Source organism: Varroa jacobsoni, unplaced genomic scaffold (genome assembly GCF_002532875.2).
Source record: "Varroa jacobsoni isolate VJ856 unplaced genomic scaffold, vjacob_1.0 scaffold_1203, whole genome shotgun sequence".
Classification (NCBI taxonomy): Eukaryota; Metazoa; Arthropoda; class Arachnida; order Mesostigmata; family Varroidae; genus Varroa; species Varroa jacobsoni.
This window is the reverse complement of record NW_019214105.1, coordinates 262,858-286,744: the sequence shown is the minus strand read 5'-3', so window position 1 is coordinate 286,744 and position 23,887 is coordinate 262,858. Positions and strand designations below refer to the sequence as shown.

The 23,887-nt window shown below is 38.6% G+C and overlaps 2 protein-coding genes, 1 long non-coding RNA gene and 1 other non-coding gene across 8 annotated transcripts; 2 read left to right on the top strand and 2 right to left on the bottom strand.

Moving 5' to 3' along the window:
• Positions 1–483: 483 nt before the first annotated feature.
• Positions 484–6,541, bottom strand: LOC111267626 (uncharacterized). Of its 4 annotated transcripts, none has more exons than XM_022845953.1 (6): positions 6,235–6,541; positions 3,861–3,972; positions 3,314–3,521; positions 2,775–2,913; positions 2,117–2,232; positions 484–1,862 (listed from the first exon to the last, which is right to left on the bottom strand). In XM_022845953.1, the coding sequence occupies exons 1-6, from the start codon at positions 6,262–6,264 to the stop codon at positions 1,766–1,768; spliced, it is 702 nt and encodes a 233-aa protein (XP_022701688.1). In that variant the 5' UTR covers positions 6,265–6,541; the 3' UTR covers positions 484–1,765. The 4 variants fall into 4 exon arrangements, with proteins under 4 accessions (XP_022701688.1, XP_022701684.1, XP_022701685.1 ...); XM_022845949.2 differs by having other exon boundaries at positions 2,117–2,292; positions 6,235–6,537; XM_022845950.2 differs by having other exon boundaries at positions 2,117–2,292; positions 3,861–3,994; positions 6,235–6,535.
• A 3,002-nt stretch (positions 6,542–9,543) lies between these two features.
• On the top strand, positions 9,544–23,796 carry LOC147752512 (uncharacterized). The gene is made up of 3 exons (XR_015313884.1): positions 9,544–9,586; positions 11,416–11,596; positions 20,515–23,796. It is a non-coding gene; the product is annotated as an uncharacterized LOC147752512 (long non-coding RNA).
• LOC111267617 (U6 snRNA-associated Sm-like protein LSm6) lies at positions 15,518–17,732 on the bottom strand. 2 transcript variants are annotated; one of them, XM_022845939.2, is made up of 4 exons: positions 17,587–17,732; positions 16,735–16,892; positions 16,322–16,413; positions 15,518–15,671 (listed from the first exon to the last, which is right to left on the bottom strand). In XM_022845939.2, the coding sequence occupies exons 2-4, from the start codon at positions 16,845–16,847 to the stop codon at positions 15,637–15,639; spliced, it is 240 nt and encodes a 79-aa protein (XP_022701674.1). In that variant the 5' UTR covers positions 16,848–16,892; positions 17,587–17,732; the 3' UTR covers positions 15,518–15,636. The 2 variants fall into 2 exon arrangements, with proteins under 2 accessions (XP_022701674.1, XP_022701675.1); XM_022845940.2 differs by having other exon boundaries at positions 16,735–16,883; positions 17,587–17,723.
• On the top strand, positions 19,427–19,500 carry TRNAN-GUU (transfer RNA asparagine (anticodon GUU)). Its single transcript has one exon. It is a non-coding gene; the product is annotated as a tRNA-Asn (tRNA).
• Positions 23,797–23,887: the final 91 nt, after the last annotated feature.

Genomic DNA, 23,887 nt, shown 5'->3' with positions numbered 1-23,887 from the left:
GTGATGTACATGCGTCAACAGCAGAGTGCGAGGCTCGCAAACCCACCAAACCCGGGCACCCCTCTTGCCTCCAAAAGGTAGAGCGGTTGGGCAAGGCCTGATAAACCGTTCTACAACTACCCTCAACTTTCGTGTTCGTGTTTTTCGACGTCTTTTAACACTAAATAGAATTTGGATCTTGCGGAAGAAAAACTAGTTGCTGAGAATAAGCGTTTATAGTATTATTTTAGCTTGGATCATAGTCATAAGTGTAGCACATACATTCGGATGTAATATTGTGGAAATAATTTTTAATTTTTGTTTTGTTTCGAAATTGCGCAGTCAGCTAATTGCACGGTGATCGAATAACACGAAAATGTATGATCTGAAACGCTTCTGAAACGGCTGAGAGCGTTAACGCGCTCGTCCAAACCCAACCCATACCAACGACTTAAACGAAGTTATTGAAATGTATAACATTAAAGTAATTCTGTACAAAACAAGTTATTTATATAAACGAAAAATAGTTTTTACTTTATTCGTATGAGATATTGCGTTACATTCATTCTTATCGTTCATCCATCGCGCGGTTCTCGATTTTTGCTTCGAATGTTAGAAAGCTTAGCAACAAATTTTCATTACATTAAGCATCTAAATATGTATCTTACAAGTTCTTTTTAATTATTTATTGATAACTACCAAATTGCTGGCTTGTTCATAATCCACAATTGTCTATGACATAGCCGACTTGGACGTGGTGTCCGAAAGGTTCGATATACTTTATAAGACATTTTAACTAATACCATGTCTACAAATTGAGCCTGTTTTCAAGCAATGTTTTTGTCTTCATGAAAAGTACCGTTAAAAATATTCCTGCGAAACATTTGCAGTGTTCAAATTTAGGTATCTCCGTAAGAGGTACCAAAACAAAGATGACTCAAAGATACGCTTATGTGCATCTACGGAGCGACTATCGTTAAGTGCAAATTGCGCATTCGTACTTTCCGTTCATATTTACATACTATAAATCCGCGTAGATTGTGACATATACGAGCTTGGTCATAATTAAGACTATGATATGCTTTGAAACAGAATACTTCCACGAAATGTATTCGTTTAAGCACTAAATGCGATGAGCAAACCTGAGAAAAAACCTGAGCCTTCAATAGGCAATAGAACTAACTACGTTAAAATCTTCGAGCTTAGTCCATACTTTGGAACTCATCTACAAAACTAACAGAACAAAAGCGTTACGACGTTTCACTACAGCATAATCATACGTACAAAGGGGTGAACCAATGCCCCAATCGGCGAAGCATACCCTGAAAGGTTACCTCACGAATCCAGTGATCATAAGATTCGCCATGCATACTCCCAGAAATTTGTCATACGCGCCTCCCTAATATTTAATTCATTTCTACATAGAACAAAGTATGTTCAATAGACACTCGATAATTTGGTTATCCGGTCCGATGTATCTGTAATACACAATCTGGACACTGAGTACGAAAAAACACGATGGGGAAAAACGTTCAGGCTGAGCTGGTTCTAAAATGCTGCTTCGAATCAGGCTCTTGACGGTTAGCCACACCTCTGCTTTTTTTGACCATTTTGACACCTCATCGTGTGCCTATCGTGGTCGGACGAATGTAGGTCAGTAGCTCGTTGATTCTAGAGTTAGTTTTAATAGGCCGTTATTGACGTCGATGGGCGTACCGATGTAGGTGATGGAGCTATCGTTTTAGTCGTTGATATACTAGAGCCGTCCGATGGGGTAAGCATTCGTTCAAACCACTGTCACGTCTGGAACTATGTCATTTGAGTTCTGAATCCAATGTAGTTCCAGTCTGACTCCATCGATTACTAATGGTGTGCAGCTGAGCCTGGCATAACATCAACGAGGTATAATTGAATGACCTAAGATTAGCTTGGCAGATGCCAATTATACATGTCCTGTGAAGCTTGAAAAATGGATGAGTAACTAACCTATAATAGAAAAAACAATAAAGCATCCGGCCATGACCCCATAAAAAATATAAAATCGAAAAATAAATTACCTTTAGGTAAAAAAAAATTCTTTCCACAAAGTTTCTATTCTAAATAAGGCAAATGGCAAGTTATTAGTTTGACTAATTACCGAAAAACTGCGTAGAGAAGATTCTCGCGCCGTGTAAACGTTACAATGGCCTTTCTGTTGTCTGTTATTTTTACTCGTAACGGCACCAGGTCACAATTCGGCTGAAACATCAACCGCTGAAATATGTCCCAGCTGTTAGCCGTCGATGGAAGATTGTCCAGAACTAGCTCGCACAGCTGTGCAAAATACAACACACATAGGTTATATTGAGATTTTTATCTTTACTTTAATGTATGGCCTTCGCGAATATTTATCATGCAAATCGTCACTTCTGAATTACATCAAGTAAGCAGTCAATGTAAGGATAAGAAAAAAAAACGTATCAACTGTAAATATTTGCTTTTTCTCGAAACAAAAACTTACATAGCACTTATATGTCAAAGGACGTTTTCTGTTACATACAAATAAAATATAATCGCAAGAATACTGATTTAGTCTGAAACAAGCACACAGACGACATGAGCTTTGTTTGTACAAGCAAACCGTAATCCACGCGCCGTATCCGAGGCGCCAGCCCCCCCCCCCCACTTAGCACTGTGCTTTTTGGTTGTCAATGCTATCATTTGCGCTGTTCATTTTCGACAGTAGTAGGTACGGGTTATATACACCAGTCATGAGTAGCTACGATTGGTTTTTATGGGTGGCACGTATTTCGTACCTTTCGAGCGGCGGGATCTGCGACGTCCCCATCATAGCGGCTGTTGAAGGAGATATTCAGTTCGAATCCTCCAAGAAGTGTCTGTAGCTTCTCCAAGACGCCGTTGCTGGTAAAATAACTCAAAGTGGCCGCAGCCCACCTATGGAGACATGTGTATGACTTCTGAGTAAGTACGACTTCAACTGAGATCACCGCTGTATTTCACAGGACCCACCTGTGTCAGATTAACATCCTACGGACAGGCTAAATTTCACCAAATCCAAATTATCCCTTATTATTTTTTATAACTGCGATCACATGCCCATTGAGTGTCGGAACGACTGAAAGCCTTACGAATGACCGCTTCTGCTGCATAACTGTATCTAGATCTAGAATAGTTTGTTCAAATTAGTAAATGTGGCTGGATCTGAACTTTGCCCGCAGTCCACTCTGTATTAATCGAAAAACGTTTTGTGATTGGATTCTTTCATGAACGTTTAGCAGCGCATACGTGTCGTTACATCCATTCTTGAGTAACCGATAGACTTCATGCTACTCACGAATGTCGCTCAAAGTAAAAGATGCATGTGCCATATTTGCTGTTAATGTCAAGGGTCTCGAGATGACGTATTAAGCGCATATCACAGGCCTTAAGGACGTCCACGACAGCATCTCGGACAGCAACCGTCTCCACACCGGCTGGCAGCCCATATAGAAATAGCATTTTGTTAGAAGCGTTTTCTTGTCCTAGAACAGAGACGTGTGCCGCTGCAAGCGCAGGCGCAAGGAACCACCAAAGAAACAACGATCAGATTAACTGTAACATAGATGTTTCGTTTATACGTTCCTCAATTTTATCAATGATAAAGCAATTAGAGTAAATAACAAAAAATTTAGATGAAAGAAAAAGTGAGGTGCATAAATTTTGTTAAATATTAATAACTAAGCCTCAGGACACTATAAGTTATCTTTTGATTTGACTTCTAAAATATGCTAGCCGTACTGAAGGGTCTCCGATGCACATTTAGAAAATCAGCTTCACCAGGATAACAAGCAAAGTAAACAAAAAGCACCGACTACTAATTCTCAATGATCTAAAACACTTACGAAGTGTCACACCGGCGGCGACTGAGGAGCACGATTCAGATGAAGCCGAATAGCTTGAGTACAAGAATGGGTGTCGTGTACATCTGTTGTCCATGTCTATTCCCAAAAAAAGCTAACCGTCAAGAATACAGTCACTACAACAGAAATTTAAACTAAATGGTAAGGCTGAAGTATTTTTCATTCATTCATTCATTCATATACAAAATAAATTTTAATAGGCGATCACTTTTTACAAAGGCCGCTATAATTTCTAGATTAACACAATTTCAAATTTTTCCTATCACGAGTGTTGAGGTCAAATCATTTTCATGTTGACCTTATTGCGGCTAAAGTGACTGTCTCTGTATCATCAAAAATTAGCACAGGACTAAATTTAGCGGTATTTGGTCTGAGGCTTGCCAAAACTTCGAAAAAAAGCAAATTGTTCGGACGCAAAGTTCAACAGTATAGACAGGCCTCACGTTTTATTAACGCATTAGGCTCTAACAGACACATAGACTTAGCATTTACATTATGTGCGCAAAGAGACCAGCAGCTGGCGAAGGCGTGCTAAGTTACCGTGCGCATGTATTTTAAATTTATTGCACAATTCACAGCTATCGACCCGTATCGACTATGAAGCAAAGTGAATTTGAAAATGTTTATTGTAAATTGAATTCAATGTATAACACCAAAATGATGCAGGAAAACTTCAACAACTGATGAGACTACTTAACGAGTACAATAACATGATGATTACCCTAATTTTTTTTTATAGCTTGTATGTTTTTACTCTTAGCGTTGCATATGATATCAATTTTATTGTGCATATACATTACTAATATCTATATATCATTTACATATGAAGAAATTTTCTATTTATTTTCCTATCATAATTTGGCACTTTTTTTTATTCTGTTGATATTGCCACGGCGCCGATCTATTGCATTAGCGATAGACGCATGTTCAAATAGTTGAACTGCCACAGTGTCTGCAAAAGATAAAGGGTTTTCACAACAGAATCCGCCAACTGAAGTAAATACCTCATGACATGTTGAATCGTTTGAGGCAGAAATTAGGACAAATTAATGCATACTGATGAAATATTAGGAAAGTTTCGCATTTAGCCAGACAACGGGTTTGGTGTGCATAGAAAAATAAAAAACGCAAAAGTAAGCCACAATTTTAGTTTTGATCTGCCTATTGACCAAAGCGGCCGAGTTCAGCTCGTTCTATTTGTCTCTATATTATACTGTTAAAGGTAAGAATTCGCTCGCCAGTAGGGTCTTTGGAGCATTCAAGGATCTCTTTGGCACAGAATTCAATACCACTCGTATAATTGTTTTAGCTAGAAGGGCTGTCATAAGGCATCCTTATATTTTTTTAGTTTTTTTCGCAGTTATCATACAGATCGTTAATTTGTCAATCATTATCTAATCATGACCTTTGTCTTGTATCAGTTGCATATACAAGAAGTAACAAAGATTGGCATGACATAAGAAGAACAATAAAAACGGCAACTGAGCTTATGCTCATGTGGACGCAAATTCTCGCTGTAACAAAAAAAAAAAAAAAAGAAATAAATAACGCCTGAACATAAATAGCAAGGAATATTTAGGCGTATGTTTAAGCTTTTGTTCGCTTGAAAAGCCAGCACAGTGGACTTCACAACCACGAACAAACGCGAAGCATATCTGTGTATTCAGTTCAACAAAAATTGAGCGCAACGTTTGCTTTCAGTTGTCGTCGATACAGAAACGCGACAAAACCGTTCAGCCTTCGGGAACAAAATGGTATAGTATGTATATATATATACATACATAAACATTGTGTCGCAGGATTTTTGTTAAGTTTTTACTATAAAAAATATAGTTCGACATTCAAATCAACAAGACTTGTATGCGCAAGCATCCACCTTTCTGCCATATCATTGCTGTTACATAAGAATGAAATAAAATTGACCGGCATTGCGACATAAGGCATAAGCATGCCCACAATTGAAGCGCACTTTTTGTATAGATAGAAGTGTTCATCAACCAAATTATGTATCTAAGACCTCTGTCAATTTATAAAGAATTGTCAGTTATGAGTCGAAAAAAGCAGTATGTTGTTGACAGTACGTGGCAGACAGAGTGGCAGAATTTTTAACGATTATGAAGTTGTGTATTGTTATTTTTCAATATAAATTACTACCAATAAAAGTGAATAAATGAAACTTGGTGTTTTGTATCATCCAGTTGTACAATAGCAGTTATGAAATAAAATTCCCGACAATTTAGCTCTGTCATGATAAACAGGATTCGCCAGGATTCGATGACACCTCTAGCAGTCAACAGTGGAAACGGGTTATGCGGCACTATTCGAAGAATTTCTATAAGTAAATGCACTATTGTACCTGTGTGGCTGTCTGTCGGATTCGAAACATTCGCCGCTTGTAACCTTCAAAGACTATAGTACATCACGTTGACAATACAAGGACTTTGCGTTCTCGGAAATACACTTCAAACACCTGGGAACAAGGTGGTGAGGACTTTGTTCACCTTGCTACCGAACAACAATAACTGATGCATTCTGCAATCGACTGGCAGAGTTACATATTCGACCTTTGGTAACGATTTTGTGTTACGCACTGACGTACACAAAAGACTTGATAGGGGAAACACTTTTTTGCGCGCACCACTCTGACCGAACATGCACGCGTTGGTGAGGCGGACATTACATGCTGGTTATTTGCTACACACCATGCATTATGTTACTGCGACTGCGTCTATACGATTAATATTGGAAGGAAACTTGACGTTTCATTTGTTAATTGGCTTTCTTAATTGTATTAAATTTAATAGTTTATATTTAGATATTCAAACGTAACCTATATTTGACTTCATGGGTAGAGCTCCGCTATGAAAAACTTGTTTTTCAATATGAAAATATTAAAAAAAACCATCACCTTTCTAGTAAAGAATAAACATGTACATTTTTAAAGGACATGAAGTGCACACGTTTAATTATTGTACACTGCGGTCATTTCGATGAAAATCTAAAGTCTTTGTCACACATGAAGGTCCAGTTTACTCAGCGATATGCATTAGCATCTTTGATCTTTTTTTCCGCCTACTTGAGCAGAAGTGGTGAAGTCATTATCTAGAAAAGTGACGGGGCTTGATCAAGTGCATTGTTACATGAACGATTTTTCGTACATATTGACCTCTTAGCTTAGTAAGGTTATGACAGCAACCTACATACGTTCAACGTACGTACGGGAAGATTATAAGTTTAGAAGCACTACGTCAATATGGAGTGGCATATTTATATAGTACTTTCTCTATATAAATGATAGAGATCTCCGAAGTAGTGTTTTGCAGATATGTCATTTTGCTGGGCGGAAAAGTCCTCGAAAATACCCCATCGATTTATTATCAAGGTCTTGCCTGTTCACCGGAGGAACTATTCAGAAATAGTTTTTAGGTATCCTTTAAATGCTCTATAGTGTTTTGAGGACTTGACAGATTTATTTCGAATTTGGTGAAGCATAAATCAAAGGTGCAGTCGACAGATGTATCTAGAGAACAATCCGATTTTCTATGCGAGCTGGCTTGCGGGTCCCAGTTACCCTATATATAAACAGACATCTATGTTGCGTATTGTACAGCATTCGTAACTACGAAAAGATTAATTTATGCGGATTGTAGTGAAAGTTATTCTTAAAAGGAGCTGTATGCCTTACGCAGATGGCAACTGTTGGCTGCAGAAATGGCGCATCGTCTTACGGTAGTTGAGTGTTGCATATTTCCCTCAGCCTGAGAAAAAGTAAAAACTGATTGTTTGTGCGCAGATAATTATTTGAAATGAGCTGGGCAAAAATTCGAAAACTTTTGTGCAGCGTAAGTTGATTAAATTTGAAAGAAAGACTGGATTGGTGCCTGATATCGTTATCTCTGAACTGAATCCAAACGTATGCGTAGACCAATTTTATCTGACAACAAGCACTTCAGAAGCAATTTGCGTGAAAAAAAGTAAACAGACAAAGGCCAAACGCAAAGCTGCTTAATGTATTCTATCCCAACGGAATAATGAAAGCATGACGATATGTTCGTTCGATTATGTTTTTTTTTTCTGTACTTTGTATTTTGGCGTGCCTAGAGAAAGAATTACTCTAAAGCACCTTCATGGCAAACGTATATATCATTACAATTCGCCCGAGCAGCGAAACGTTCATCAATGTACAATGTTTACTGTCTCCAATTCGAATTCAAAAGGTTTCAAATAATACCGGTGAAGTCACTGTAAGAAACTAAAACTTTTGCTGCATTTACAATCTTATCTCGAACGAATCATTCCGCACCTCTTCGCCCTTCTAGGTAATTTCAAGATGCGTCCCTGTTATAACTGCGTATCAAGCTTAGGGACCCGCTAAATAGTCTAGGTTAACAGCCATGCCTGCAAAATGTTGTTGGCCCAATTGTTTGATTTCGTTTTTGCTAATCGTACCAAATTTAATAGTGAAATAACAAATATATAATAATAATAAAATAAAATACCTCTATTTCTTTATATGTACACAATACCATATCAACATTGCAGCTAAACGCAACAAGCGTATTGTATTGCACACCTCCGGTATAGATAACGAAGTCTTTTTCGAAATAGATAACCCTCTGAATTTAAGCCTTTAGAGTCAGAACTAGTAACTTTTTATATTTCTGTATTGATTTTACTATTCGGTATCCAATACTGGAACATTATATATATAAATAGATTTTCATACTCGATTAATTGACATTCGCAGACACGGTGTATCATATATAATAACGCAGTCGTAATCGTTTTTAATGAGTGCACAGGCCTGTAAAATAATATTATTAATAGTATATTATATTTCTATCAGTATTGATTCACTTTCAGCTTCCTTTCGACAATGGTTTTTAGCTGCCTAAAAATCCCCGCCAAACCGAACTGTTTAAAGTATCGAAGATCTCTCTTTCGGTCGCTTTTGATGACGAAGTAATGCTTAACGCGAGCGTGCTTCATTGTCTTGCATGTTCGCTTCCAATGGGGGATATATATAGATAAACCAGATGTCTTAAAGAACTGTTTTGCGTAGGTTAGGACTGTTATTTCTGACGGTCATCTTTATTCAGTACAATTACTCTTTACCGTTCTAACATTTTGAACCCCAAACCACTAACTTTTCCGAAATAATTTTTTTCTAATCTGCAAAGAACTTTTAATCTATGGACTACTGGATAATAGCCGATCCTTGTTCATATCGTTTTCCGCCATGATAAGTTTTGTTCTTTAATTCTCGAAAAAACTGGCTTTCCTTAATGCATTGAGACTGGCGGAGGGATGCATAAGATAAAAAGTTCGCCTCGTGAACTGCCATGGTAACTATGAATATGCAGACATCGCTAATTGAATTCCGTTGCCGGTAAACGCTTAACAGGGCCTATGATTGATCTTACAACTCATCATTTTGCTAAAAAATGCCCAAATTAATCCAGTAAGACCCTCCCCATCCGGACCTTTTTATAAGGGCGAGTCGTTGATGCTATACTGAAGAGGTAACTAAAGAGAATTTGTTTACACAGTAGAAATAGCCAAGGCGTTAACAAAAGTAAACAAGAAACAGACGGCTCCAAACGGAGCACGCTGTACATATATATTAAAGCCAACGATCAAGCGGACACACAAGACATCCAATGACTTGACCTTGGCATCTAGGCGTCTACGTTGTCGGAGCACTGGCAGTAAGTAACGTGTATTACATTCAAGATCAAGACAAGTCAGGCAGCACAATATTTTTTGTTTTTTTACCATCTACAACCATAGAGAAATAATCACTTCACAGCGCGAAGATTTCTATCCTATTTTTTTTCTACGTTTCATGTTTTAGCTGAGACTGAAGGGCGTCCTATAAATGTCTAGGAAGTGACCGATGGCCCGAATAAGGTAGCGAATGTCCCGCTTCTATTCTATAGCAAAACATATGTTAACGTTTCACTGAACAGCGTGTTTAAAGCTTAGGTTCCTTTGCAAATAGAATTAAAAATTAAACACATTTCTGAAGTAGAATCCAAATGCTATTCAACGATTGACATCGATCAGTTTAGAAAGAACTTCAACACTAAAGACTGTCCAGGCGAGTTGCGATGAGTCGCAGCTGTCTTCGAAAGTACTTACTCGGTAATGCTACGTTATTATTGGACAAAAGAACACGAACAATTGACGAAATATATTAAAAGTAGTCGAATGGTGATATGCATGTAATGTTGCTGCGGAACTATTACAACAGTATCCTATCAGAAGAAATGTGCACCACCACTAACTAATTTTTTGCCGAGGCATGATATATGGACTGGAATTCAGCTAGGGTTATAAACCATTCCTACAACTAAGAGAATTCTAACCCTACGAGGATTGGCCTTTTTTGTGTGACATGGTGTAATAGTGGCTATCTTGTTTGGATATTTTATATAATGAAAGACATTTATTAGCGTGAGCTTTATTTATTTTTGAATGCTTACTCTTTGATGGGACAGAAGCCTTGCAATAGTAGAACCCATTTACCAACACCAATTTTTTTCACCGAGGTATGCGTGATCCAATCCCAAGCATTTTTTAACAATACGGAAGTTTGAATTCAATCTGCCAGAATCGGACAGTCTTTAGGAGTTCTCGGCACCCGTTCCAAAGAGAGGAGTGAACCTTATAGAAATATACAGATTATAGTGCTACGAGTTTTCTATGCTAAAGATCGTTAAATATACTGTTGTATAACTTTTTGTCAGAAGCATCAATCCTTGTAGACTTTCCTGAAGGCCCTGAACAGAAAATTGTTTAACAGCCATCCATGTGTGTCAACGATGTAATGATGACTAGAGTTTAAATTGCTCCATGTTCCAAACTACATCTCTATAAACGAAAAAATTTAAACGATCTTTACACTGCAATTAAATATAGTGATTATGGCTTTTCAAGGTTTTATTATTATTGTAAGAATTATTCATAACATTTCTTTGATCTCTGCCAAAATTAAACTGGTATTATATTCATTTAGGTTTATCACGACAAGCTGAATCTAAAAATGGACAAACGAGCACTTTGTTTAGCCAAGGAAGTTTTTTTTATTTGTTTTCAAAAAACCTATATAACATTTCTACGTATGCTGCGTGAAATAATTTTTATTAGAAAGACACAATTCAGCTTGTTGAGCTTCGGACGCCATTGAGAACCTCGTAAATGACACACGGACAAATAGAGCGGGCTTCTTAGACTAGGTCAAATCTCGCCTTGATGGCTTGCATATCTCAAAGTAAGTGCGAGATATAACACTAAAAATACGATAAGATAATAGTAACATAATTTAGGTTATTCTATTATTGCTTCTGATGTAGCTGTGATTTCGACTGCTTCGACGGCTTGTGTGCATACATAAATAGTTTTATCATGACGGCATAACATCGAAATCGAGTATCTTGCTTTCACTTAATTTTTTAACCTTTTTCCAAAACCTCCGTAATCTCAACTTGACACACATGATGAGCAACGAATAATTACTACGCTTATGCTTTTTCAGGCGCCAGAATATTTAACATCTTTTACCGAATGCTCAAACAAATATTCTCAGCACCAAAAAAAACAGCAAACGTTCGCGTAATGCTGAAAGTTGTGCCAAATCCTACACCGAAGAAGCAGACGTTCGATGCTCGACTTTCCTACCGTGCGATAAATGTTGTGGCTAGTAATGATGCTAAAAGGTAGGGAAATTTGACGGGAATCGTCGGAATGCGTGCACTGCCTACGAAAGAGAATAAGGGATCCAAATGATTAAAATGTGTTAAGAGAAAAGGAAGCTCTTTACTGAGCTAAGTGCGATCTGATCCTGCTTTTACCGGACCGTGTATCTTGCCATATGGACGTCACTGTATGTTCGCTGTTAATGCGGCCATACCATAGTGCGAACAGTGGTTCTGACACACTTTCCTGTGTAAACTATATTTAAAATAGTAGTAGACGTTTAGTTACAATACCAAGTCAAATATATTCTCTATGTTACTTCGGCATATTCTGATTGATCTAATAGGGATTTAATTAATTTAGAAGTTTGCAGGTAAGTTTGAAGTGTTTTACATTTGTTAAATATTATAGACGTTCGTCTTAATTTATTCCACTTAGCGTATACGGCAGGCATTTTTGACTTCAATCTAGCTTGCGTTGGGGTTTAAAAATATGTATTTGGACATCATTATAAGCAGTTTATAGCAAGAATGACGAGATATAATGTCCTTTAAGTTTCCTTTGTTTCCATGATCGTTGTTGTGCGTTCGTCACATTGCGTATAATGGGAGACAGTCGGAAAATTGGCCTACAAGGGCCTGGAAAAGGTTGCTTACAATGTCAATAACGCGGCGCGCCATTCTGTCATGGATTTCAGATTAATGTTTCAGTTGTCCACGATGGACTTTCCTATCTTTAGTGCCAAAGAGATCCACGCTCTGATTACAAAAGCTGATGATAATATTTGGGTAGTTCATGCAACGATACAAACAATTATGCGGCTCATTTATTAATACTACTCGTATATATAATTGCCTAAATAAGCACACCGAGCCTCAGCTACAATCTGAAACGACTCTATGACACCTACTGGGGTCCGTGCAGGTACAGAATTCAATATCATCCTGACCTAGAGCAACTCAAGATAAAAGTGTACTGAATGTAGTACTGCCCATTATATGACTTTTCATATTAATCACAACCCAGTTATAGTATCGGAAAGCAGCAAAGAAAAGCATTAACTTGCTCGAAAATGCCCTGCCATGTCCCATGAACATGTTGCTTTTACAAGTTTACTCTTTAATCACAGTGCACATATGTAAACCCATTCATTGTAAAAACGTCAGCCATTTTATAACATATTATCTCGTTACAAGGACATCTTATTGTAGGACATAAACAACATAAGCTCTATTGGCGAGGATACAGTGAGTACATCGCGTACAAAACGGCATCCTGTGCCTCATTCCGTTTTTGTTTTAGTACGAACAAAAGGCAACTGCGTATTTCGCTCGTTAATGATTCATCAGACCACAGAATTTGACCCATAATAGATTAAGGCTATCGCGGATGACGCATCCAAGTGTAACATTTTCAGCATCAAATACCTAAACCAGTTTGAGCATCTTCCCGGTGAAACCATCTTATGAAATAGCAGTAATTCAAAAGGCAAAGGTGAACTGGCTCCTGAATGTGCTGCGCTTTGCCGACAGACGGAGCTTGAAAATGCGAAAGATTGCCATGACTTCGATATCTGCCCGAAGTCGCAGACTTGCATTACTAACGTTAGGTAACGCCATCTTGTCGCTTTAAAATATCAAAACCTGTGATCATTGCGTTCTATATTTCATAGCCAGTTAGTAGGTCAGCGACAAATACAGACTCCAGGCGGGCTGCATAAAGTCCGCGGCGCCAAACATTGCGGCGAGGTAAGTAATAATAAGTAGAACGGTATGACGCGCTGCCACATCCCGAATCCATCCAAATAAAAGGAAACATGTTATGTAAATGACTTTGTACACAAGCTTACCCTTGATACTATAAACTATCGTACATTGTATACGATTAAGCAACCAAGATCGAAGTTGAATCGAGTTTAAGATGATAATAATCGGTAAATATAGGGGCAAAGGGCCCCACGGGAAGCAGTAGAACGGTTGGGCTAGCATAGCAGGTAGGTAGTTTGGATGAAAAATGAAAGCAGGCAACAGCGCAAAAGGATGTCCTACGGCACGTCTAGGAGTTAAGACTGACATAAGGTATCAATCTTGTGGGGAAAGACTTACAAATACTTTCATATGCGCTTTTTAAAACACGAAGCTAACCAAAGCTGAAACGGTACCTGTTTTAGTACAGGTAATCGTATAAAAGCTCGATTCGAGTATTGCACACTAAACTGTGTTGTTTTAAAGATCCTGATATGCTGGATACTTTGTTGTTAATTCATGTTGAAATAAAACCTGCAATATTTCGTTTCGCCAAACTTATCTGTTCCACTTGGACAATAAGCAAACTTCACGAAAGGTGATTGCGAAAGGTGTGACTAACGGAATCGAATTTCTTAAGTTGTTTCTGCGGTAAGACAAGGAATTCTGAAACCAGTGTCATTCGATATATTTTACTTCTAACTAGAAACATTCCAGCTTTTTTAGCCAATACTTACTAATAATTCTTTCAGAAGTATATTCGGCGCTGACCTTTCATTTACCAGCGTTCATATGGTTTTCCATACCTAACAAAAACGCATGATAATACACAAATATATTTGCACAAATTATATTCAGTCATATTTGAATATAATAATATCAGTCAAAATCATATTTTTGACCATATTCCGTATGCCAAATAACCATTACGATATTTCTTCATAGTCATCAAAATCATTGAATTTTCTGGACGTCTTAAACTTTTGGAACACATTGTATTCGAAACCCTTCGAAATCTTTATGGATCATTGCGATTTCCGATCCTAACAAAACGTCCACACATTAATACTTAATCAAAGTGATGTGTATTTTATACCCTTATGTTGTATCTATAAGCATGTGGTGGTCATAATCAGGACGGACGACTGTGTGTTTCGTACAACTCTTTTTCCATTTCCCTTTAGATTAAGCATTTCCAAGTAAGTATAATTAGGAATAGCTTTTTTGCATAATTGATCACATAATATTTTGCGCGGAATTACTACATAGACCTAACACCAACTATTTCAAGGGGTAATTGTCTCTGGTTTTTACTCCTGTAAGGCAGATGTTTGCGTGACGCGATCATTTTTGACTGAGTTGCGTGATTAACCCAGTCCTTTTTGACTGGCGCGAATGAATACAGCCCAAGCCATAGGGAGATAATTCGTATGTTTATCTTTCCAATGTAATTTAGGATAAAATCGCCTTCAACAAAAGACTAGTTCGGATTTTTTGCTAGAGTCTATCTCGCGAAGTCTAATCGCGAGTATCAGCCTACTAACATTGTTTCGATAAAAAAAAGGCAGCTATGGTAAAATGCTTACTTTCCTAAATCAGCATAATATTTCCTACGCCTACAGAAGCACGTTACTGTCTTTTGAACAGACACGTAATAACACAGCTTTTGAAAGAAATGGATTTGATAGCGCACCTCAACAAGGACAATACTGACAGAAATTCCCAAGTTATCCTGCACAGTCTAAGACAGAAATCCCGTTAAACAGCAAGACCTAAAAAGAGACCCTGTAGACTGAAAAAAAGTATATTCCGTGGAACAGCCTCCTCTCTTTTGAGAATGAGAGAGCCTTTGTGAGACAGCAAAGTCTTTAGCCTGTGACAGAGATCTTTGGACGTTTGTTTTAGATGTCATTACGAATTCATGATGTAGAGTTCCAATTGTTGTAGTCGTTTGAGATCTATAACTTTTTACAAAGGCTGAATATGTACGTATATGATATTAAAAAAAAAGGAGTCAGCCGTTAAACAACTATTATTTGTTTTGATACTGGTACTAGCAATAAATGAAGTAGACGTGCTGCATACCGTAGTCTTGTGGACTAAGTATATGCTATTGTGCCATTCTCAAAGAACTAACCATTTTTTTTGTTGAACTTTGGTCTTGCACGTTAAATAAATAAAGATGCGTTCTGTAAATAATTAGATATACAAACAATGTATTGTTTAGAAAAACATATGAATGAATACATATACATATGGACTGAAGCCGATGGATGATTACATGATGATGCTGAGATCGCGTCTCGCGAGAGTCCTCATACGCGGCGCTTCACCGTACTGATATACAAAACTGCAAATAATATTAACCAATGAAAGTAACGAAAAAACGTTAATCCAGGTTACCAATAAGACGGGACAACAAGTGATTGTTTTAGAAATCAACAATACACAGATGTAGTTTCAAATAGAGCTCGCAAGGAAGTCTTTTGACTACAGGTATCCGGTCTACAATAATGCACTGTTTATCTTGTGTTGTTTATTGACTATTTTATTCAGTAAGATTTATCAATTGTACTATAAACCATACTGCCGCAGACAATGTAGCAAAGCTGTAGCAAAAACTGAAATACATTGGAATAGTAAAAAAAATGGGAATCACATAAAAACAGTCCAATCAGCAATTAGCGAAGGTATCCACGGCCTCATTTTAATGGTTAAAGTAACAGTATCTGTGAGACTGGAGATCACTGTTCCGAGCTATGCCATATAATACACCTGTTGTCTGTGCAATAATGGGAAATGAAAAATTCGAATATTATACATAAATATTATTCCTAATGTTATATATACGTATATATAACATTAGGATATATATATATATATATATATATATATATATATATCACGCGTGGTACAGTATCATATATAAAATATATGATACTGGACCACGCGTGAAAGAGATTTTTTCAAATATAATCTTTCCTAGAAAATTAAACGCACCATTGTTCCCGCGGATGAAGGCGTCTCCATACTTGTTTTTGAGTTGTCCATTGACATATTCTTCTGTTTGCTCCAGTGCAATGTTCATATACCTGAAATTATTTAATAACCAGCATTATTCAGCTATAATACACGTGAAATGTGGATAGTATAACAACAAGCTAGCTCAAGAGATCATCACGATTAGTACTAGTTCTGTACATATGTAGATTAGTAAAATTCCGAATCGGAATTCCTAAACCGTCTAAAGTGCCCGAAAGGAGTGAATTTAAAATGTTACAGATACAGATATTACACGTAACTGCTCTGACCGTAGAATGCATCTCTTTGCTAAAAGGCTTATAAGCCGTTTTGTGCCAAGGAAAAGAATGTAAATGTTTACCAACTAGAACTTACACTTTAAATAGACTTACCCATCTAGGCACGAGAGAACACCTCGGTAGTCGAGTCCGTTGTTGAGCTTTACAACAACGGGACGACCTACAAGTTGTTTCAGAAAGTCTGACGTCGAAGTTTTGCGACTCATGATTGTCTTCTGGGCAATTTTAACGGACTGAACTTCCTAGAATGACTTTATAGTTATTATTAAACAGTTACTGGCTATTACTTGCCCTATATTACTAAATATAATTTTTGGCAGGCTTAAATATTATATTCGTATCTGTGTTCCTAAAGAGATCAACCGGAAATACTCATATTTTTTTAGTATTAGAAGACATGCACCGTAAAAACATGTTACATACGAAATAGTTATCAACGGTAATCAACATATGAACCTCCTGCGCGTGAAAATCCTTAGGGACAACATCAGTATTTTTACTGCTTTAATATTTGAAAAGGTAATATATAAAGGGTACATACAAAGCTGGGACCGCAAGGCCGTAAGTTCGAATATTACCGCACACATGCAAGTTGTGAAACTTAAACTTGTGAATTTTTCAAATAATAATAATAAGTATTTTACAAGTTCTCAAGTTAGCCTGAAATTTGCCCTCCCGTCCACACCGTATAAGAGGTTTACACGAAACATTTATCGTAGACAGACTTTTATCACCATCGGTTCAAGACCAGCAATTTGCAAGTCAAGAGTACAACGCACGATAGTAGTCACCATTATCTACACAATTGTCATTAAATATGGAATTTTATATGTTTAGTATATCACTGAGAACTATCACCACAAGGCAAGGCAGCGCGGAGCTTAATAGATTGCCTATGTACGAGAGCTTCAACAAATATTTGGTGTTTACGATTAGCATCTTTACCTCTATGAAAAGTGCCTGGAAACGCTCAACCTTCAGAATAGACACCTAGAGTAATTCACGCTTTAATGTCTATCGATTATAATAAGTTCCGGAAAAACAATTTCCTCTCTTTCGTTCTATTGACAAATACTTAGCAGACAGCAAAAAAAATAGAATACAATATGAGAAAGGGGCGAGTGAGGTCATTTAAATCTTCTGGCGGGAACTAATAATTAAACATAATGCATATATAATAATGCATAATTAAACTAGTCGAAATGTATTGACTACATTTGGTTTACTGGACAATTTTAGATGAGTGAAGTAAAAGCGATTTTCGTCATCTAGCCTAAGAGCTGCATGTATAACTCAAAGCGTTTATATAGCACAACACGAATGTTGCTTTGCTGATGGAACTGCAATTTAGGCACTCTTGAAGTTTCTGTGAAAATGAATGAAAAATGAATATCATATTGTATACTTTTTGCATGGGTACTCTTTTGCTTTTTTCTTCGCCGTAGTCATTGTATTAGTATGACACAAGAGGATAACTAATTAAGATATTAACAGATTATTAAGAACACGGAAAAAGCAAAACGTATATACGTTTTTAGCCAGTAGACATCATCGTTTCCAATTTTAATAACCCTGTTCCTAATAATCAAGGCTAGTCAAAAGGTACCTTATAGAGGTGTTTGTTGTAGGCAATGAAATCAAATTTTTGTGTCAATGAAAGATGAAAGAGTTAAGAATAGATGGTGTACACGAACTGTCGAGGTTCCGATAATTTGAACGAATAGCTTTGTCGTGTCAGGATCGCCCATTTAATTACTTTTCACAGTAGTTGTTACGGAGTGACTTCTAATAATGTTATCGCGCTATTGCGTAGTGTACGATTGCTGGTCTTTACAGTTAGTTGTCGTGTGAACTGGGCATTGAAAGTATCCAACCTGAAACATTCGACTGGTAGGATCTTCGTTGAGCATACGTGCATAACCGTGGAGAACTTCTGCCTATTTATCTTCCTTTTGTCGTTAATTGATAAATATGTCAATCAGCTAGTAAACTGGGGGTTTGAATGGCATTGATAGTTCTTTGTCCTATAAAAACTTTGTCCCAAAGGAAAATTTAGAAAAAAAATGTTGCTTACGGGGTATAAACTTTATGTCTCGAATATCTCGTCTATGCTCTCAAAGAGCAATATTTGATAAGATGGACCGTGAAGTCAAACTAATTTATGGAAGCCTCTGACTACATGTATTCAAACGATGGATGGTAGATTTTATTTCTTCGTCCTACCCAGATGCGGTGAGTATGTTTTCATGGGTGATTGCTTCGCTTAGTTAAAATGGCTACTTATTCATAGCTCTGACGTGTGCTTCATACAGACCCATTGAGTCAATCCTGACTTTTTGGAACTTTAGGTCCTCTCTTCAGTATGTAATACGTATCTCCTCATTAGTAGTCAGACTAAAATAACGTAACCGTAAGTTTCTTTAACGCACTACAACTAACAGATTTATCATTTAAAATATTTATTAAGGCGACATACACCACTACACTTTTAAAACAAAACAATATTTCCTACAAGCAATCAAAACTGTTATTAAGATGTGTTCATTTGTATAATTATTGTAATTCCTTTCTCTTAAATAATTTCTCGATCTTCACCGAACTTAGCACTCGCCTAATAAATCATCATCAAAGAGTACACCACTGACGAGGAATTACAAAGAAGCGTTTGTTTCGTGCTAATCCATCAGAAGCAGATTAATGAAAGATATCATCAAATCCACTTTTTTCACATCAAAAATCACCCTAAGCTATTTGGCCGTGCTGAAAGTTTAGTCCTTATATCGATGTCTCCGTGGCGCAATCGGCTAGCGCGTTCGGCTGTTAACCGAAAGGTTGGTGGTTCGATCCCACCCGGGGACGAAGTAGTGTACCTAAATAGGCAACATGTTCTACCTCTACTTTTTTTAAGTGGAATGCTTACCGTTTATTATTTAATTTGCACAAATGAAGTACTTTACATCTGTCGTTAGCGTTCAAAGCAATGATTTCTAGTCTCCTTCAGCCGGGGGCTTCCCAATTCATGCCAGCCTGTCGAAAGTGCTGTGCTTACCTTATGCACAAAGCCAATAGTGAAAGTTTAAACTACAGCTCAAATATAAAACACAGACACTGATTGAAAAGCAGTGATTTCGGAGAGAAGTGAACAAATGTAAAGTAGAAGACGCGTTAAGGCTCTATATAAACATTTTGGCTTTATTTGTACATTGATATATTAATGAGATTATGCCCAATTTACTACGTACATCGCCAATACCAGTAGCCATAATGATTCATAGTTCTTCACAAAACCTAACGATTATGCATTTATTGCTTGGGGAATGAAATAATCGTACATCGATTTGTCTAATTTACGTGTATATCCGTGCGTATGTTGACAAAACAAATATTAATTAGTGAAGGTAAATAATAAATTGAGCTGGTGCTTAGAGGTAAAAAGTACAAAACCTCTCGTCTGTGATACATCGTAGTATAGCACAGGTTGGAGTGCAGAGAGTGAAGTTTACGTGAGCTTATTTTTCTGCGCCTCGGGAAAATAAATTACTATTATAGCAATCGTATATAACTAGTTACTGCTTGTAGACAAATATTTTAAATATAACTTTCTTATTATCATTATAAACCACGTTTAGACATGAAAAATATAAGCGACTTCAAATGTTAGTGCGTATCATCATTAGCATGCCCATGCATTATTGAACATTAATGGAACATATTTGAACTGATTTGTTACAGGTTCAACAAGAAATCAATCCTTCTCCACCTGCATCTAAAGTATAAAATTTTCTAGCTTTTCAAGCTCCGAAAATGTATATGATTTGTAAATCTATCTGACGAAATCAAGCATATGATCTTTCTTCTTTGGTTGTATTTCAGATGTGTACATGATATTCAACCAGCAGGGTGAATGGTCGCTAACGAAAACTGAAAATTGTCGACGGACATCGATGCGGAATACGTTGACGTGAACCGCTGTCTGGCTAAATTTTGTAGTAGGACAACCGTTGCTCCAACGCCTCAGCTTCTATAACTAATATTGACCATCAACGTGGATTCAACGAAAAGCAAAAACCCAGTCAATCTAACCCCTATATATTGTACGATTTTTATCTTGCCACAAAGTGTTCAAACGGCTCACTATTACTCAACATTTGTTTCTAATCTTATGTTTCTCGCACTTTTATGACTAATCTTTTTTTGAGCGTGTATCGATTCGGTCAGCTCTAGTGTTTGTACAACGGTAACTTTAATTGCATGAAAAAATTAGCTGAACATTTTGAAACAAAGCGTGTTTTATAGTATTAAATTACTACTGTCCAGTTGGTACCTGCCTTCGCTAGGTACAGATGAAGGAAAAAGGTAAAAATGACGCAATGGATAAATAAATGGTGTGACACACCTTAACCATGTAAATCCTTGTTGGGCTGCTTTCCGAAGGCGAAGCTTCTACGTATGATTCAAGCGGAAATCTTCCACAGTCTGTGCCACAGACCTGACCGATAAGTGATTAAATGGAGCAACACAGTTCCGCATGGCAACCCTCGCAAAGATACGGATCGAGTATGTGCGGATTTCAGCACTGATCCGGCGGGAGGCGAAAATGATAAGGAAGAAAGTCCTTTCACAAAGCGTGTTAATACGGCTTGCGGCAGCAGATTAGAAATATCATTGTCAAATATTGATTAAAATCGACACGCGAATTTATTGCTTAGCATGAAAGTTATTATTTGTTCATGCGTGACAAGAGCATTAAATGGAGGGTTGATTGTTGAGAAAGACACCATACAAATGAACAGACAAACGATTAGTGACACAGATTAAGCTGCTTTGTTACCATAACAGTTCCCGTTATTACTGTTGATTTTATCTTTTAGAGTACAGAGTCCCATCGTTGCCAGCCTAGTATCATAGACAAGCGAGAACAATTCATGGAGGTTGTACAGCTCAATGCGATGTGCGTACTAGTAAATGGGAGCTACAAAAACATTAGATAACTTTACCTGTCTTCAACGCACTAGTCGAATTCTACCATACAGCGAGTGTACACCACCTATATACACACGTATGCAGTTGTTATGCGCTAATAAAAGATCTGGAAGTATATCTTTAGAGGAAATGTGGTAGTTTTCGCCATTACACATATAATCATCAATATCGATATTCACTATACTAGCCTTCCCCTTCATGCAGACCATGAGCATGTGTTTTGTGTTCGATTTGCTACTAGAATTAGCGTATTTTATTTGTTTTTGTTATTGTTGTTGGTTTGTTTGTTAGAACGGCCATCTGCTGACGTCAGTTTTTTGCCCTACTAAAGATGCAACGGTGATACGTGCGTTATGCGCAGTGAATAGGGTCGTCATCTTCATATCCCATAAGCCGTCTTTGTCAGCAATGAAGCAGCAAGTGAAGCAATAGTGACATTAGACACAACTGCGGTTAGCTTCGTTGTCATCCCCACACAACGACGTTGTCCACAAAATTGCATACGATTCACTTGGCATCGCGCGAACTTCGCGATAGATCAGCGCTTGGGCGACCTTAGAAAATTGTCGTACCAACTCGCCGATCTACCGACACAACGACAACTGAAACGCAGCTCAGTTTAGCTTTCCTCCTGCCGCTTTTGTTGTGACAGGCGTTAGCGGAGCGTTGCAAATTTCTATAGATAGACAAACAGCCAGTCAAACGGTCAGACGAAGATAGACAGGCCCGCTGCATGCAGGCAAAGGCTATAACCAGCAACTTCTCATGAAAAAGGCAGCAGTCGTCACAGCAACGGCTGGTAGCAGCAACGTCAACCCCAGCCGTGCTGGGGCTGCCTGTGCGGCCCACGACGGGATGCTGCTGTTACCGCTTTTGCAGGCAAACTGCTTTAAGCAATTTTACAGCTCACGGCTAAAAAAAACCGGCTTCGCTAGCGCCATCCGCGTCGTCATCATAGGAGGCGTCCGCCGGCAGTGCCAACAGTTTACACCCATCTAACCAGTAGCAGCAGACGCAATAAAAGCCAACAAGCCAATCGACTGCTTGTTGACCAACTCAAGTCAACCCGCACCGTACGTATTGCATTTTAATATGGCCTGTGCAACCAATGGTAAGACGAAAATGAAAACAGGGGCCAGGTAAACTGCGGGACGTTACCAGCGCGTCCGACGACGATCGCTTTGCATCTGACAATGATCTGAATAGACAGCTGCTGCTGCTGCCGCCGCCGCCATTACATAACGTCTACATAGGAGAAAGTTGTATTAGAATGGGATAAACAGGTGATGTTGCTTTAGCTGTTCGCGGCCGTCTTGGGCAATCGGTAGGAACTAGCGATGACGGTTATGCTGGTCATATTGGCAACCATAGCCAGTGCCCAGGTTCGACTCGCTTCAGCGCCCTTGCTACGCAGCACTTGGCGTCTTGCTGGCTTGGTGCTATTTTCACGCTTGCGTCCCTATCTAAACCGATCCGATGAAAAAATCGTCACTTGAGGGGAAGTGGCGGGGGGGGGGGAGAGGGACGGCATGGCCGGTGGACGAACAATGGAGGTCAGCGTCCACCAGCGGGAGACATCGGCCGCCTCACTATTAGAGTTAGCCATAGGGACAAACGTGCGAGGATCGGCGGCGGTGGCGCCCGCGACAGCAATAGCAGCTCAGCTCCGTCCCTGCTGCCGCTGCTCCTGTTGCTAACGCAAAGACGGCGACTATGCAGCCGATACACAAACCAGTGGCGGCAGGCACAGCAGCAGGCTGCGGTAGGCACTAGGCGACACAACCAGCCGCTCACTCCAGTCCGCAACGCTACCAGCAGCGACCGCCAGATGGATCACAGACAGACAGACAGGCGGTCGGACGAACAGATGGACACAGCGGATGGCCAGGCAGGCGGCCAGCAGCAGCAGCAGCAACAGGAGAGTCCGTAGCAGCCGTGAGTGGATAGTTCCGACAATCGAGCCGTTCCGTTCTGGCCTAGAAAAAGACCATTCAGCACTCGTTTGCGCGTGCGCGAGTGATGTCAGCCCTTAGCCGCGCTGTTTGGCGGGTTCGTGGCAGGCGGTGAGTGGCGGGAAATTTAAATCGTGCAAATTTTAACCTAAAATGTCCATGCTAGCTTAGTGAACATGTGTCGTGTAGATTGCAAATTGTGTACATGACATGCGCACGAGTGTTGTGTAGGTTTCGTGGATTGGTAAGGCTCAGACGGCGTATTCGAAGACGAATTTGGCGCTAGTTGTTCGCACGTGGTGAGGGATGGC

Bases quoted from the DNA above. Each gene is read 5' to 3' on its own strand.
- LOC111267626 (XM_022845949.2), bottom strand. From the start codon at position 6,264: ATGTTTCGAATCCGACAGACAGCCACACAG. The intron at 3,522-3,860 runs GTAAGTGTTTTA...CTGCGCTTGCAG, and splicing joins CGCCGCCGGTGTGACACTTC to CGGCACACGTCTCTGTTCTA. The intron at 2,914-3,313 runs GTGAGTAGCATG...ATGTCTCCATAG, and splicing joins TTTTACTTTGAGCGACATTC to GTGGGCTGCGGCCACTTTGA.
- LOC111267617 (XM_022845939.2), bottom strand. From the start codon at position 16,847: ATGAGTCGCAAAACTTCGACGTCAGACTTTCTGAAACAACTTGTAGGT. The intron at 16,414-16,734 runs GTAAGTCTATTT...AAATAATTTCAG, and splicing joins GTTCTCTCGTGCCTAGATGG to GTATATGAACATTGCACTGG. The intron at 15,672-16,321 runs GTGCGTTTAATT...TATTATTTGCAG, and splicing joins CTTCATCCGCGGGAACAATG to TTTTGTATATCAGTACGGTG.